The 13143-nt window shown below is 36.4% G+C and overlaps 1 protein-coding gene across 3 annotated transcripts in view; it reads left to right on the plus strand.

The window, feature by feature from the left end:
• NEK7 (NIMA related kinase 7) overlaps nucleotides 1–13143 on the plus strand; it is a 158698-nt gene that overhangs the window by 94938 nt on the left and 50617 nt on the right. For all 3 annotated transcript variants that reach the window (XM_023247963.2, XM_023247962.2, XM_023247964.2), the window contains 2 exons: nucleotides 4080–4142; nucleotides 5851–5961. In XM_023247963.2, the coding sequence (XP_023103731.1) occupies nucleotides 4080–4142; nucleotides 5851–5961 (174 nt within the window). The remainder of the gene's footprint in view (nucleotides 1–4079; nucleotides 4143–5850; nucleotides 5962–13143) is intronic.

Consider the following 13143-nt stretch of genomic DNA (forward strand, 5'->3'; position numbering starts at 1 on the left):
GAGCCTGCTTAGGATTCTTTCTCTCCCTTCCTCTTTGCCCCTCCCCCACTAGCTTGCTCTCCCTCTCTCTTTCTTACTCAAAAATAAATAAATTAAAAAGAAGAAATTGCTAAGTATGAAGCAATGTAATGAAGCAAAAGTAGTGAACTTTTGATTTTACTTATTTCTATAAGAAATCTTTCTTTTTCAAAAACAATATATTTTATTATTTTTTAATTTAATTTATTTTTTTTCAGTTTACATTCAAGTAAACAATCAAGTGCAACAATGATTTCAGGAGTAGATTCCTTAATGCCCCTTACCCATTTACCCCATCCTCTCCTTGCCACAACCCTTCCAGTAACCCTCTGTTTGTTCTCCATGTTTAAGAGTCTCTTATGTTTTGTCTCCCTCCCTGTTTTTATATTATTTTTGCTTCCCTTCCCTTATGTTCATCTGTTTTGTATCTTAAAGTCCTCATATGGTGAAGTCATATGTGTTGGTTTTCATGTGTTGGTTGGCCATCTGGATGTTTTCTTTGGAGAAGTGTCTATTCATGTCTTTTGCCCATTTCTTCACTGGATTATTTGTTTTTTGGGTGTTGAGTTTGATAAGTTCTCTATAGATTTTGGATACTAACCCTTTATCTAATATGTGGTTTGCAGATATCTTCTCCCATTCCGTTGGTTGTCTTTTAGTTTTGCTGATTGTTCCCTTCGCAGTGCAGAAGCTTTTTATTTTGATGAGGTCCCAGTGGTTTATTTTTGCTTTTGTTTCCCTTCCTTCTGGTGACGTGTTGAATAAGAAGTTGCTGCAGCCAGGGTCAAAGAGGTTTTTGTCTGCTTTCTCCTCGAGGATTTTGGTGGCTTCCTGTCTTATATTTAGGTCTTTCATCCATTTTGAGTTTATTTTTGTGTATGGTATAAGAAAGTGGTCCAGGTTCATTTTTCTGCATGTTGCTGTCCAGTTTTCCCAGCACCACTTGCTGAAGAGACTATCTTTATTCCATTGGATATTCTTTCTTGCTTTGTCAAAGATTAGTTGGCCATACGTTTGTGGGTCCATTTCTGGGTTCTCTATTCTGTTCCATTGATCTGAGTGTATTCTTGTGCCGGTACCATACTGTCTTGATGATTACAGCTTTGTAATAAGCTTGAAGTCTGTCTGTAAGAAACCTTTCTGAAGTATTCTGCTTTCCTGCACATATAATCCCTGCCAGACATACTCCATCCCCTTGAGGGTCTCACATCACTTTGTACAAGTAGTGCTGAGTAGATTGTGTGTTCATTTCCTTTGTTCCAGGTTGCATTCTGCATCTGGCAGTGTGCATCTTTAGGACTGCAAGCTTGTTTTCTTATTTGTATCCACAGTAAAATCTAGTAAGTTGACAACACAGTTTTGTGAATGAAGGAAAGCAAGAACATGAGCTAATTTATTTATGTTAATTGTCTTTATGTGTAGTGCAGTTCTTAGCTATTTCACATTAAAACTTGAAAAACATAAATTTGATATTAAAACTTTTCATTAGAAAATAAATAAATAAAAATAAAGTTGAAGACTATGAGAAGTATTTTGCTGTAAGTCAGGTGAAAAAGCATATATAATGCATACTGCCTCTGTTTTCACTATCTAAAACACACATACATTTGTACAAGAAATGGAAGAGTGAGCACAAGCTAAAATTCTTTAAGAAAGTGATTTTGCCAATTTTTTGTTTAAAAATTTTATTTATATTTTCCTTTATTTTTTTAATTAAGGGAAAATTAGAACTACATGCATGTTTGGATGTTAAAAACGATAGTAAGCAAACATTTCTTCTTATAAGTTGTATTTATTCCCCCATATTCTGTATTTTCTTTTATGCCTTAGATATCTGTTATTTCTGGCTAGCAGAATCTTAACAATTTTTTCAAAGTTCAGCTTTAATGTTACCCACTCCTCACATGGGGATTCCTTCTTTAAATTTTTTTTTAATGTTTTTATTTATTTTTGAGACAGAGAGAGACAGAGCATGAGCAGGGGACGGGCAGAGAGAGAGGGAGACACAGAATCCGAAGCAGGCTCCAGGCTCTGAGCTGTCAGCACAAAGCCTGACATGGGGCTCGAACTCACTTAGTGTGAGATCATGACCTGAGCTGAAGTCGGACGCTCAACCAACTGAGCCACCCAGGTGCCCTGGAGATTCTTTCTTTAGATTTCTGATACTGCACTTTGCACACACATGTATTTTAGTACTTATTAGTTAGTTGTATATGTATTGGACTTCGCAAGAGTCTGGGCTATTCACGAAAACAGACTCCAGAGCTGGAATCATCTGGGTTCAAGTGCTTATTCTGTCACTTACTAATTTTACAACCATAAGCATATATTTAACCTCTCTGAGTCTCAGTCCTTTTTCTAAATTGAAGCCAGTACTACCTACCTTATAGGAACATGGTAAAATTGTAGCAGCATATATAAGAGGCTACACCCTCTAGTAGGCGTTCAGTAATTCCTGCTTGAGTCAAAAAGACTTGGATCATGACTGCCACTCCTTTCAGGTTATATACCTACTTTTCCTGGAACATATTGGCAGTCTGAATCAGGAAGACTTGGTCAAGTTGATGACTATAAACGTCATTAAAGTTGTTTTGTTATATGACTAGGGGTTTTTTTTTTTCTTCCTTTAGAGAGAGAGAGAGAGAGAGCATGCAATGGGGGAGATGGGCAGGAGAAGGGGGGAGTGGCGAGAGAGAGCAAGAGAGAGAGAGAGAGAATCTCAAGCAGGCTGCATGCTCAGCATGAAGCTGGATGTGGGGCTTGATATCATGACCCTGAGCTGAAAGCAAGAGTTGGATGCTCAACCAATTTAGCCACCCAGGCACCCCTATGATTAGGGTTTTAACCAGCTTGTAGTCAAGACTTATCCAGATGTATTCTCCAATATTTAGCATATTGCTTATTTATTTATTTATTGACTTGTTTGTTTGTTTATTTATTTATTTTCCACACACTTAGAGCACTGATAGTGTTCTTTGTTTTCAGAGACATCCTAATATCATTTTATTATATTATATATTTTTATACTTTTCACATTAGACCCATATTTCTCAACCTTTTACTCATTATTACCCCCAGGAGCCTTTTTAGATAGTTTTTCCTAATTGCTCCTCTCCCTTAGGAAATTTTAATTCCACAGATAAGAGTAGATCTGTTTATGTGTTGTATGTATATCTGTGACATACTGTTAAAAAGGGCAAGATTTTGTCACTGCTCTTTCCAAAGAAACAGTTTGGAGTGATAGCTTCCCTGTCACGATGTGCATTTGACTTTCAGACATGATTTGATTGTGTAGATTAATCATTCAGAGCTGGTGTTATATAGTTGGAAAACTCTGAGAGTAAATTCTGGCTGCTCCATTAATTAGCTGTGTGAACTTTTGTCAGTTTCTTACGCTTTCTAAACCTACTTTCCCTCATCTATAAGATGGAAATATTGTCTTCTTAAGGATTAAATGAAAATTAAATGAGGTAGTTAATGTAATATGTTTAACACATATTAGTTGTTCAATACATGTTAGCTCTTACTTTATTATGATCACAACATCTATTCTGTTTCATTTGAACCTAAGGCTTGAAATGTCTAGTGGTTCTCTTTTCTCATTGTTATTTTTTAAATTTGTTTGAAATGTTATTTATTTTGAGCAGGGGTCGGGGGTGGGCAGAGAGAGAGGGAGAGAGAGAATCCCAAGCAGACTCCACACTGTTAGCACAGAGCCCAATGTGGGGCTCGATTCCATGAATCATGAGATCATGACTTGAGCCAATATCAAGAGTCAGTTGCTCAATTGACTGAGCCACCTAGTCACCCCTCTTTTCTCAATTTTAATACTGACTGCCTGTGGAGGGAAAATGTAAACTCTGGAGGTAACATGAGATAAAATACCTACAGTTTTTCAAAGCTCCTAAAATGCTAATTGGGAAGAAAATTTCTTAGTAGGTGTATAAACTGTATGTAAAGTATTATAATGAATTTATGTGGTGTCTTGAACCATAGATTATTGGTTTATTCTTGAGCCATAGATTATTAGTTTATTTAATAATTCTGGATTCTATTTTTAGATATTTGATTTAATGGATTCCAAAGCACGTGCTGATTGTATCAAAGAAATTGATCTCCTTAAGGTAAATAAATGAACTATTGACTATTTTTAACATAGCTGAGCCTGTTGATAAAAGTGATTTATAAAAATACTTCACTTATAAGGAAAAAGATTTTTAAGACTTAACTTAGGCCGCATTGGTTTTAAGCAACATGATGTAAATTTGTATCTCACTATATGGAAGAATGTAGTTACCTTTTGGATTCATCATAAAATAATTTAATTGGGACATTTGGTAAAATTAGCTCCCCCCACTCCCCACCCCCCCTGCTTTTCAAACTAGAAAATAAAATGAGCATAAAACATTGAAGAAATTTTTTCTTGACCATCCCAATTAGACGTATTCTAAAGGTTAAGTAACATAAATGTGTATTGGTATTATCTCAAAGTTCAAGATATAATATAGATGTATATCTCAAGATGTAATATATTGAGAATTTGGACTGATCCAACTGGGTACATGATTTTTATAATATTTCTGTAACATTTTCCCAGATTTAGAGAGGTTGATGTAAAGAGTATGTCAGAATTAGCTTTTCAGTTTCCTATCCACTCAAAGAATGCGACTGAAATTTCAGTTATCTCTAAACTGCTTTTATTCTAGTGAAATGTCCTTGAGGAATGATGTAGCTTGTGTTCTGTTTTCAGCTACTAGATAAGACTTGGATGTTTTTATGCCATACATTTTTGTTTGTGCCTAACATGAATCTGATTTATCAAAAAAGTTAAGAGTAAGATCAAAATGAACCATACTTTCCATCTGTTCTGTTAGTTGTAGTTATTTCCTGGGCCATGAAGCAACTGCTTTAAAAATAAATATAAATTGTTATAGAGAAGTATTATAGAAGATGTGGAGGAAAACCGTGTAAATAGAAAGAAGAGAAGAAAATCATGTATATACCATCTGGGAGAATTCTTGAATAATTTTCTTTGAGAAACTATTTGTCTTATGTTATCTTGTTTAAAGATTGAACAAAAAGATTGTACAAAAGGATTGTCCGTGTGTATAGACTGATGTGTATATTTTTGCAAGGTCAAATTTTTCTTAGGATCATTTAATGACTCAACCCCATAGGTAAACTCATATCATTTGATGTAAAAATTATATTTAGATACAGTTGATGTCCTTTTATTTTGTTTTGTTTTAAACCACTGGTTATAGTTACATAAGGATCAGGCCAACTTCAAAACCAGAGTAGGAATACTTTATTTACCACCGAGCACCCATAATGACAGTTCCCATTTTGAAGATATAATTTTTAGCAATTGGTGCTTTAATGATGTCATTCATTTATATATTTTTTTCAATATATGAAATTTATTATCAAATTGGTTTCCATACAACACCCAGTGCTCATCCCAAACGGTGCCCTCCTGAATACCCACCACCCACCCTCCCCTTCATTTATATTTATATATTTATTGAACATAGTAATATGTACTTTCAAACTTTCTAAAAGTTTTCAAACTTTCTATTATTTCTAATAAAGAATATCAAAATAAACTGGTATCTACTTTTACTTTTAATAATTACAATACATGTTTCAAAATTCACTGGCTTAAAGAAAAATATACATGATGTCATGTTAAGATTTCTAGCTTAAAAATGAAATGCAATAACTAAGTTTATTCTTCAGTTAAGAAACTATAAGTGATTCTTGATAATTTACAATTGAAAAAACTTTTCTGGTGCCTGTTTTTTTGTTTTTGTTTGTATGTTTTTCCATCAGCAACTCAACCATCCAAATGTAATTAAATATTATGCATCATTCATTGAAGATAATGAACTTAACATAGTTTTGGAATTAGCTGATGCTGGTGATCTATCCAGAATGATAAAGGTAAGGGTTTGTTTTGTTTTTTGTAAACTAAATATTTATTTTTTCTGATAAAAATTGTCTGTTAAACATACGGGTATATCAGATACTTTAAAGACCTCATTGTCATACTTTAACATACGATAGATATGTAGTGAATGACAGATCGTAGTGATGATTATGATTTTGAAGCTGGTTTACCTGGTGACGTTTACACTTCAACTGAGATGTGTGAACACTCTGAAACCAACTTGGAAATAGACCAACAGATTTGTCTTCTGTAAGCTGAAGTTAAAATTTTGCAGCTTGATTTCTCTGAACAGACCACCCTTGATCCTGTATCTGTAGATATCAGGCAAAGGGTAACAGAAAGGGATTCTAGAGAATCCGGACCTGTTCCTAGGAGGAATTCATCAAAGAATAAAATGGGCTTTGCATTCAGACCTTGCACATCAAACCCTGATTCAACCACTTAAAAGTTTATTTAACTTTCTTTTCTAAGAGCGTATAAATTGGTTTAAGTTCAGTTACAAGTTATAGAAACCCTCAAATTACAGTGTCCTAAACACTGCTTGTCCTTAGGCAAGTTACTTTCGTGTACCACAGTTTCTCAAAAACAAAATAATAATAGAACCTACTTCATAGGATTGTTGTTAATGATTAATTGATATTTATTCAGAGATAAGAACTGCGTCTCACACATAGTAAGGCTATGCAAATGGGAGCTAGTGCTGTGTTATTATTGTTGTTAATTATATTTTTCTGTTATATAAAATTCTGGGGCTAATAGGGCAGCTCTGATCTATCAAATTCTCAGAAACCAAGCCTATTTATAGCTGATAAAGTCCCCTTTCGCCGGCATGTAGGGACATAGGATATTTGCTAGCTGTATCTTTTTTTTTTTTAATTTTTTTAAACATTTATTTATTTTTGAGACAGAGAGAGAGCATGAACAGGGGAGGGTCAGAGAAAGAGGGAGACACAGAATCTGAAACAGGCTCTAGGCTCTGAGCTGTCAGCACAGAGCCCGACGTGGGGCTCGAACCCACGGACCACGAGATCATGACCTGAGCCAAAGTCGGACGCTTAACCGACTGAGCCACCCAGGTGCCCCTTGCTAGCTGTATCTTGAGGCACTTTGCTGGATACTGTCACACAACATTTTTAGCTTCATCCCAGTGGCCAAAATTTGGTCTTATGAACATGTGTAGCTGCAAGGGAGGCTGGAATATATAATCGTCATTTGGCTGGTCATGTGCCAGCTAAACTTCTATTCAGGAAGACATGTTGAAGGGAGTGGAAATCAATGAAGACCAACTAAATGAGAAAAGCAAGGCTCTTTATTCTGAGCTTGCTATAGCACGCAAGGGAGTCAACCATTGTCACTGACATTTTACCAGAGATTCATAGGCAGGCAGAGGAATTAGAAAATCTTTATAATGGGGAAAAATAAGCCTTTAGGTATGACCTGATTAGAGGCTGCTGGCCTGAAGGAGCTATAGGTGAGCTACTCAGAAGTGAGGCATTTCATCTGGCTTTCTCTGGTTCGTCCTAAGTTGGAAGCAGGAACAAAAATTAGGGAACCTGTCAGTTATTAATCAAGTCCTGGGCATTTGGGGGCTGATTGTTACAGAGTTACTGTTCAGCTTCCTGGATTGTCACTAGAGACAGCAGTCTGGCTTCCTGCATGTCTGACATAGAAGGCTGGCGTCCTGGGTTGTTTGTTATGGATAAAAGGTTTCCTGGTCAGGTTGCTGAAGGTTGTGGTTCAAAGTTCTATTTTTATACGATCTGGCCATTGACTGTATACTTGGTCTGTCAACAGATATTGGAGCGTAACTAGTAATCTCTGCCACATGGAGTTCTTAAAAACAATGTTAGATGCTTTATATGCATTACCATATTTACTCTTCACAAGGACTCTGGCAGGTAAATTTGACACTTAGACAAGACAGTCATCATCACTAGTAAATAGAAGGACTAGTGTGTGAATTAAGTTTGTCTTCTGATACAAAATTACATGTGTTTTCCCTTAATGGCCCTTAGAGATTTTTGTATCACAGAACTCCTTTGAAAAATCAGATGAAAACCCTTGACCTTCTCCCCAGAAAGATGTTGGTGCACACAAAATCTGCATTCCATCACAAAGCCTGCACAGATTTTCTGATCAAGGCACTCACCAGTTCTCTAGCAGTAGTTAGGATCCCTCGTCTCCAGTGGGAGGTCAGTGTCAGCCACTTAACACTCTCCTCTTGCTTAACTTCTCGTAGGATTAGTTTCCTCATTCATAAGATGGAGGAAGTTTTGAGGTTGCTTTCTAAATTATAAAAATACTGCATAACAGGGAGGTAATATTTTTTATTATCACAGAATGCTATCAAACTGACTCTGTTTCAAGTCCCATGGTTTGAGTGACTCACTTTTAATCGGTTATCTGATTTTCTTTTTTAGGGACTTCCCACCACTAGCACAAACTGTCTTTGCAAATTAATGAACAATTAAAAAAAATTGTGGTTTTAATTTTAAAAAGAAATACAAACACACAAACGCCAAATCTGCAAAACAGCTATCAAAATGAGACCCATAAAAGCAAATGTAAATAGTCCTTATAAGAGAGACAATTAATATAAAATTCTTGGCTTAAACTCTAAGTGCAAGAGTTATTTAAGTATTTATAGTGGGAAGCAAAGAGGGCAAATCTTTATTGGGCAAATACCAACCGAAGGCAGATAAAAAAACTTACAGTTTTCAGTTGTCAGGTTTCGCCCCTGATGAGCGATCGATGATTTGGGGTTTTGATTGTGCTCTAGAGATTTTTGCCCTTTTTCAGTTTAGTTTTTTTCTTTGCTACTGCTACTCCACACATACAGGTCGCTGTCCCTGACCCATTGCCAAGGCATGCCTGAGCCCATAACATTTACCTTGGAAGAATTCTCCTGTCCTTTCACCACTTGAGAAAGCTAGTGCACAATCAGAGTACCTTATAGAAGAAGCCCTGTTACCTGCGTCTTTAGCAGATTCAGATTTCTTAGGCCACTGAGGGAGGAAAAATTTGCCGGTGTGTTTTTATATTTATTGTGATGACGAACTCAGCTCTCTTACTTAAATGGATCTTGCCTTCAGTTGACTTTTTCAGAGAGTTGTTTTATCAGCTGACCCAGTGGAATGTAGTAAGATCGATTCTGTGTTTGGTAATGAATAGTAACATACAGTTACAGAATCGATAACTATCCTCTTAAAGTATCCTTGGGGCCTCTGACTAAAATTTGAACGTATCTATCATGTAAAATAGTACTTAGGAAACTTTTTTAAAAATAAAAGATACCAACTGATTGCTAGTAAGTTATAAGTTTATAGAGCAATTTATTGTACTTCGATAGAACCGAGGTAGTTTTCTAGAGAATTGGGATATCATTCTTCCTTCCTGTCTAATAGACATTGTATAAGCCTTTAATGACCCTATCCTTTACTGTAGGTACCATTAGTCTGTCTCACCAAGGTAGAAGGATTCTGGGTCAGATTTCCCAGATCACCTTGGAGACCTTCTCAAGGTTGAAAGTTGTATTGTCAAACCTATAGATCTTTAGAATAGTCTTAGCATAATGGCCACACTAGAAAGGTATTCCAATGTCCATAACAGAAAGTTTGACCAAGGAGTTTTACATGAGTAGAATATTTTTATATCTGGTTACATTTATGTATGTTTTTTATGATAAAGAAGGACAATAAAGAGGCGAGAGGTGTTGCTATTTTAAGTAAGATGATGAAAGAAAACACTACTGACTTGAGTCTTACACCCCCACCTCCACCTGCCTTTCCCTCCATACTGTCCTGGTTCTGTTTTTTCCCTTTGCAGACAGACACTCCTGACCCTGTTTCCAACACCACAAGAAATGGCTCTTGAGTGACCTCTGTCATTAAATCCAGTGGACTTCAACCAGTGCTCATTCTGCTTGATGTCTCAGCTGCACTTGGCTCTGTTGTTCCTATGCTTCTTCTTAAAATACTCCTCGACTGGCTTGTTGAGTCCCATAGTGCCTTGGTTTCCTTCCTGCCTCTCTGGAGACTCTGATTCTTCTTAACTGACACATTCTCATCTCTTGGCCTTTAATGATGATGGAGTTTTAAAAGTTTCAGTCCTGACTTTTTTTTCCTTTTTGCTTTATACTTTCCTCGTAGTTGATGTCATTCATGCCTGTGGATTCAGTTACTTTCTGTACACCGTTGATTTCTAACTTTTTATCTTTAGTCTGGAGCTGTCTTTCAGTTCTGAACTCACGTTAACTCAACACGTCTGTAAAGAAATTCACGATCGTCCTCACAGACTACCCTCCTCCTCCAATGCTAACTTGATATTCGGTACCAGTCTGCCCAGTTGTGCATGCTAGAGCCCAGGACTCTTCTTTGACACTTCTTTTTTTGTTTTTTTTTTCCTTCTTTGACACTTCTGTCCCTCACCAAGTTCAGTTTTTTCTTTTAAACGTCTTTCAAATTTTCCACCCTGCTCTACTTCCATTTGTCTCCCTGTAGTATAAAGTAGCATCATCTGTCACCTGTAGGGCAGCAACTTTTTAACTAATCCCAGCACCATTTCTCTAATCTGTTTCTCCATCGGTCTGTAAGACAAGGGAGAAGGGAAGAAAGAAAAGAAAAACCTCTGTTTTTAAATCCTTCTTGTGTTTCCCATTGAGGGTGAAGATGCTTGTCAAGATTTACTAGACCTGGGTGATCCAGAGTACAAGCTCTGAGAGGGAGGGATCTTTGTTTTGTGCCCTCACATGTCCCTAGTGTCTAGGACAGCTCCCTGCACAGAGTAGGTGCTCAGCAAGTATCTGCTGTAGAAGGTGTAGACACCTTCAGTTTCCGGGGAGGTGCCTGGCTGATAGTAGCAACTCAATAAATATGTTGAGTGAATGAATACATAAAAGGTGGTTATTTTCTTTCTCTTTCCTTCCTCCTGATTCTCTTACCTGTGTCACACTTCTCTGCTCCAGGGACCAGTAGGTGAACCTGGGTGGTTGTACAACAGTCACAGCCGTTTCTTGCTGCTTCGCACTCCGGTCTCAAGGGGACTTGCTAAGCTATTGAGTGGTGTGCTGCCATGAGAGAAGACGGTGTCCTGATGTGATACAGGAAGGGTTTTGGTTTTGTTTGGTTTTTTTCCCCTAAGAAATTCAGAAATTCTTTTCTAAACACTTAATTGTGCTATAAGCTGTCTTTATAGAAGAGACTACGTTAGGAAAAACATCATAAGGAACTTCTTTTATGAAAGAACACGACTAGGACTTAAAGCTTTACAAAGGACAGCAGTAGATACTGGAATTTTAAGAAAATGATTCATTTCTTTCTAGTGAGTAATACCGTAAATCAGTACATCACAACAATATATTTCACTGTCTCTAGTCTTCAGCTTAATTGGGGTAGAAGAGGAAATATAGCTCCTGGTCTGTATTCCAGAAATGAACCTCTGGATAGCATTGCATCAAAGAATTTTACAAGTAAATAATTAATTGGTTTAGAGCAAGCTGACAAATATAATTAAGCAATTTATAGTTGAAATATTCAGTATTTCTCTAATTAGTGACAAAGGAATACCTGAGGCTGTGGTCAGATGAAATACTTCCCAGATGAGTTTTAGGATAAAAGGAAATCTAGGATTTTTTTCATCATATATTTCTTTATCATCAGTAGTCAGAATTTTAAAGGAAAATAGGCTCTCAGATTTCAGTTTATCGAGTTGTGATTTATATGCTGCATATTTTCTTTATCAGACCAGTAGATGCTCCATTTTGCACTATGCCTTATTAATACTGTTTATTTCACTCTTTGAATGTCAAGAAACATATTTGGTGATGGAGACTTAGTGTAGAGAAGATGAGAGACTAATCTCAGAAAGATATAAACAAGAGCTGTGTTTATTGCAGCTTGTCACTAGAAATATTGTTAAAATGTGTTTTAAGTTTTTATAGCCCATTTTTGCAACATACAGTTTATTCATTGAACTATTTATAATTTCTTATATTTAGAATTACCTCTCAGAAAGTCAGTTTGAGGTGGAAGAAAATATAAGTGCATATCTTTAACATTATATTTGTAAAAACCTTCATTTTGCTAAAATATCAATAAAACACAATATAACCCAATGTAATAAATCTCTTGGTGGGGGGGGGGGGGACTTAGAACTCTGTTATCAGCCAGAAGATTTCCATACCATGCCACACTGGCTAAGAAGTAAGTCAAGATTAAAAAAGAAAAGTCAGTATTTACTTGGGAATTATTTTTTAGCGAAATATGGATTACTAATTTAAATGGAGATCTATTTTGTGCCAAGAGTTTGATACAATTCCAAATAATTAGTGAAGCCTATATCTTCTTTTCCCCCCAGTTTTATTGAGATATGATTAACATACATCACTGTGTAAGTGTAAGGTACACAGCATTATGGTTTGATTTACATGTACTATGTAATGATTACCACACTAAGTTTAGTTAAGATCTGTCATCTCGAATAGATACAATAGAAAGAAAAAGAAATTTTCCTTTACAATGAGAATTCTTAAGATTTACTCTCACAACAACTTTTCTGTATATCGGTCAGCAGTATTATCTGTAGTCATCATGTTGTGCATTCCATCCTGGTACTTACTTGTGTCGTAACTGGAAGTTTGTACCTTTGACCTCCTTCCTTCAGTTTCCCCTGTGCCCACTCTCTGTCTCTGGAAACCACAAAGCTCTTTCTTTATGAAAGAGAGAGAGAGAGAGACAGAGAGAGTGAGTGAGTGTGTGTGTGTGTGTGTGTGTGTGTGTGTTTTAGATTCCACATATAAGTGAGATCATACAGCATTTCCCTTTCTCTGTCTTGCTTATTTTACTTAGCGCAATGCCCTCAGGGTTCATTCATCCTGTTGTTGCAAATGGCAGGATTTTCTTGTTTTTTATAGCTAATATTCCATTGTGTGTGTGTATGTGTGTGTGTGTGTGTGTGTGTGTGTGTGTGTGTGTGTATAGTGTGAGTGTGTGTGTATGTGTCTCTTTTTCGTTCATCCATCGATGGTCACTTATTTGGTTTCCATGTCTTGGGTATTATTGTAAATAATGCTGCTGTGAACATAGTGCTGCAGATATATTTTTGAGTTAGTGTCTTCATTTCCCATGGATACATTCCCAGAAGTGGAATTGCTGGATCATATGGCAGTTCCATTTGTA

This window comes from Felis catus, chromosome F1, assembly GCF_018350175.1.
Source record: "Felis catus isolate Fca126 chromosome F1, F.catus_Fca126_mat1.0, whole genome shotgun sequence".
In the NCBI taxonomy this organism is placed as follows: domain Eukaryota; kingdom Metazoa; phylum Chordata; class Mammalia; order Carnivora; family Felidae; genus Felis; species Felis catus.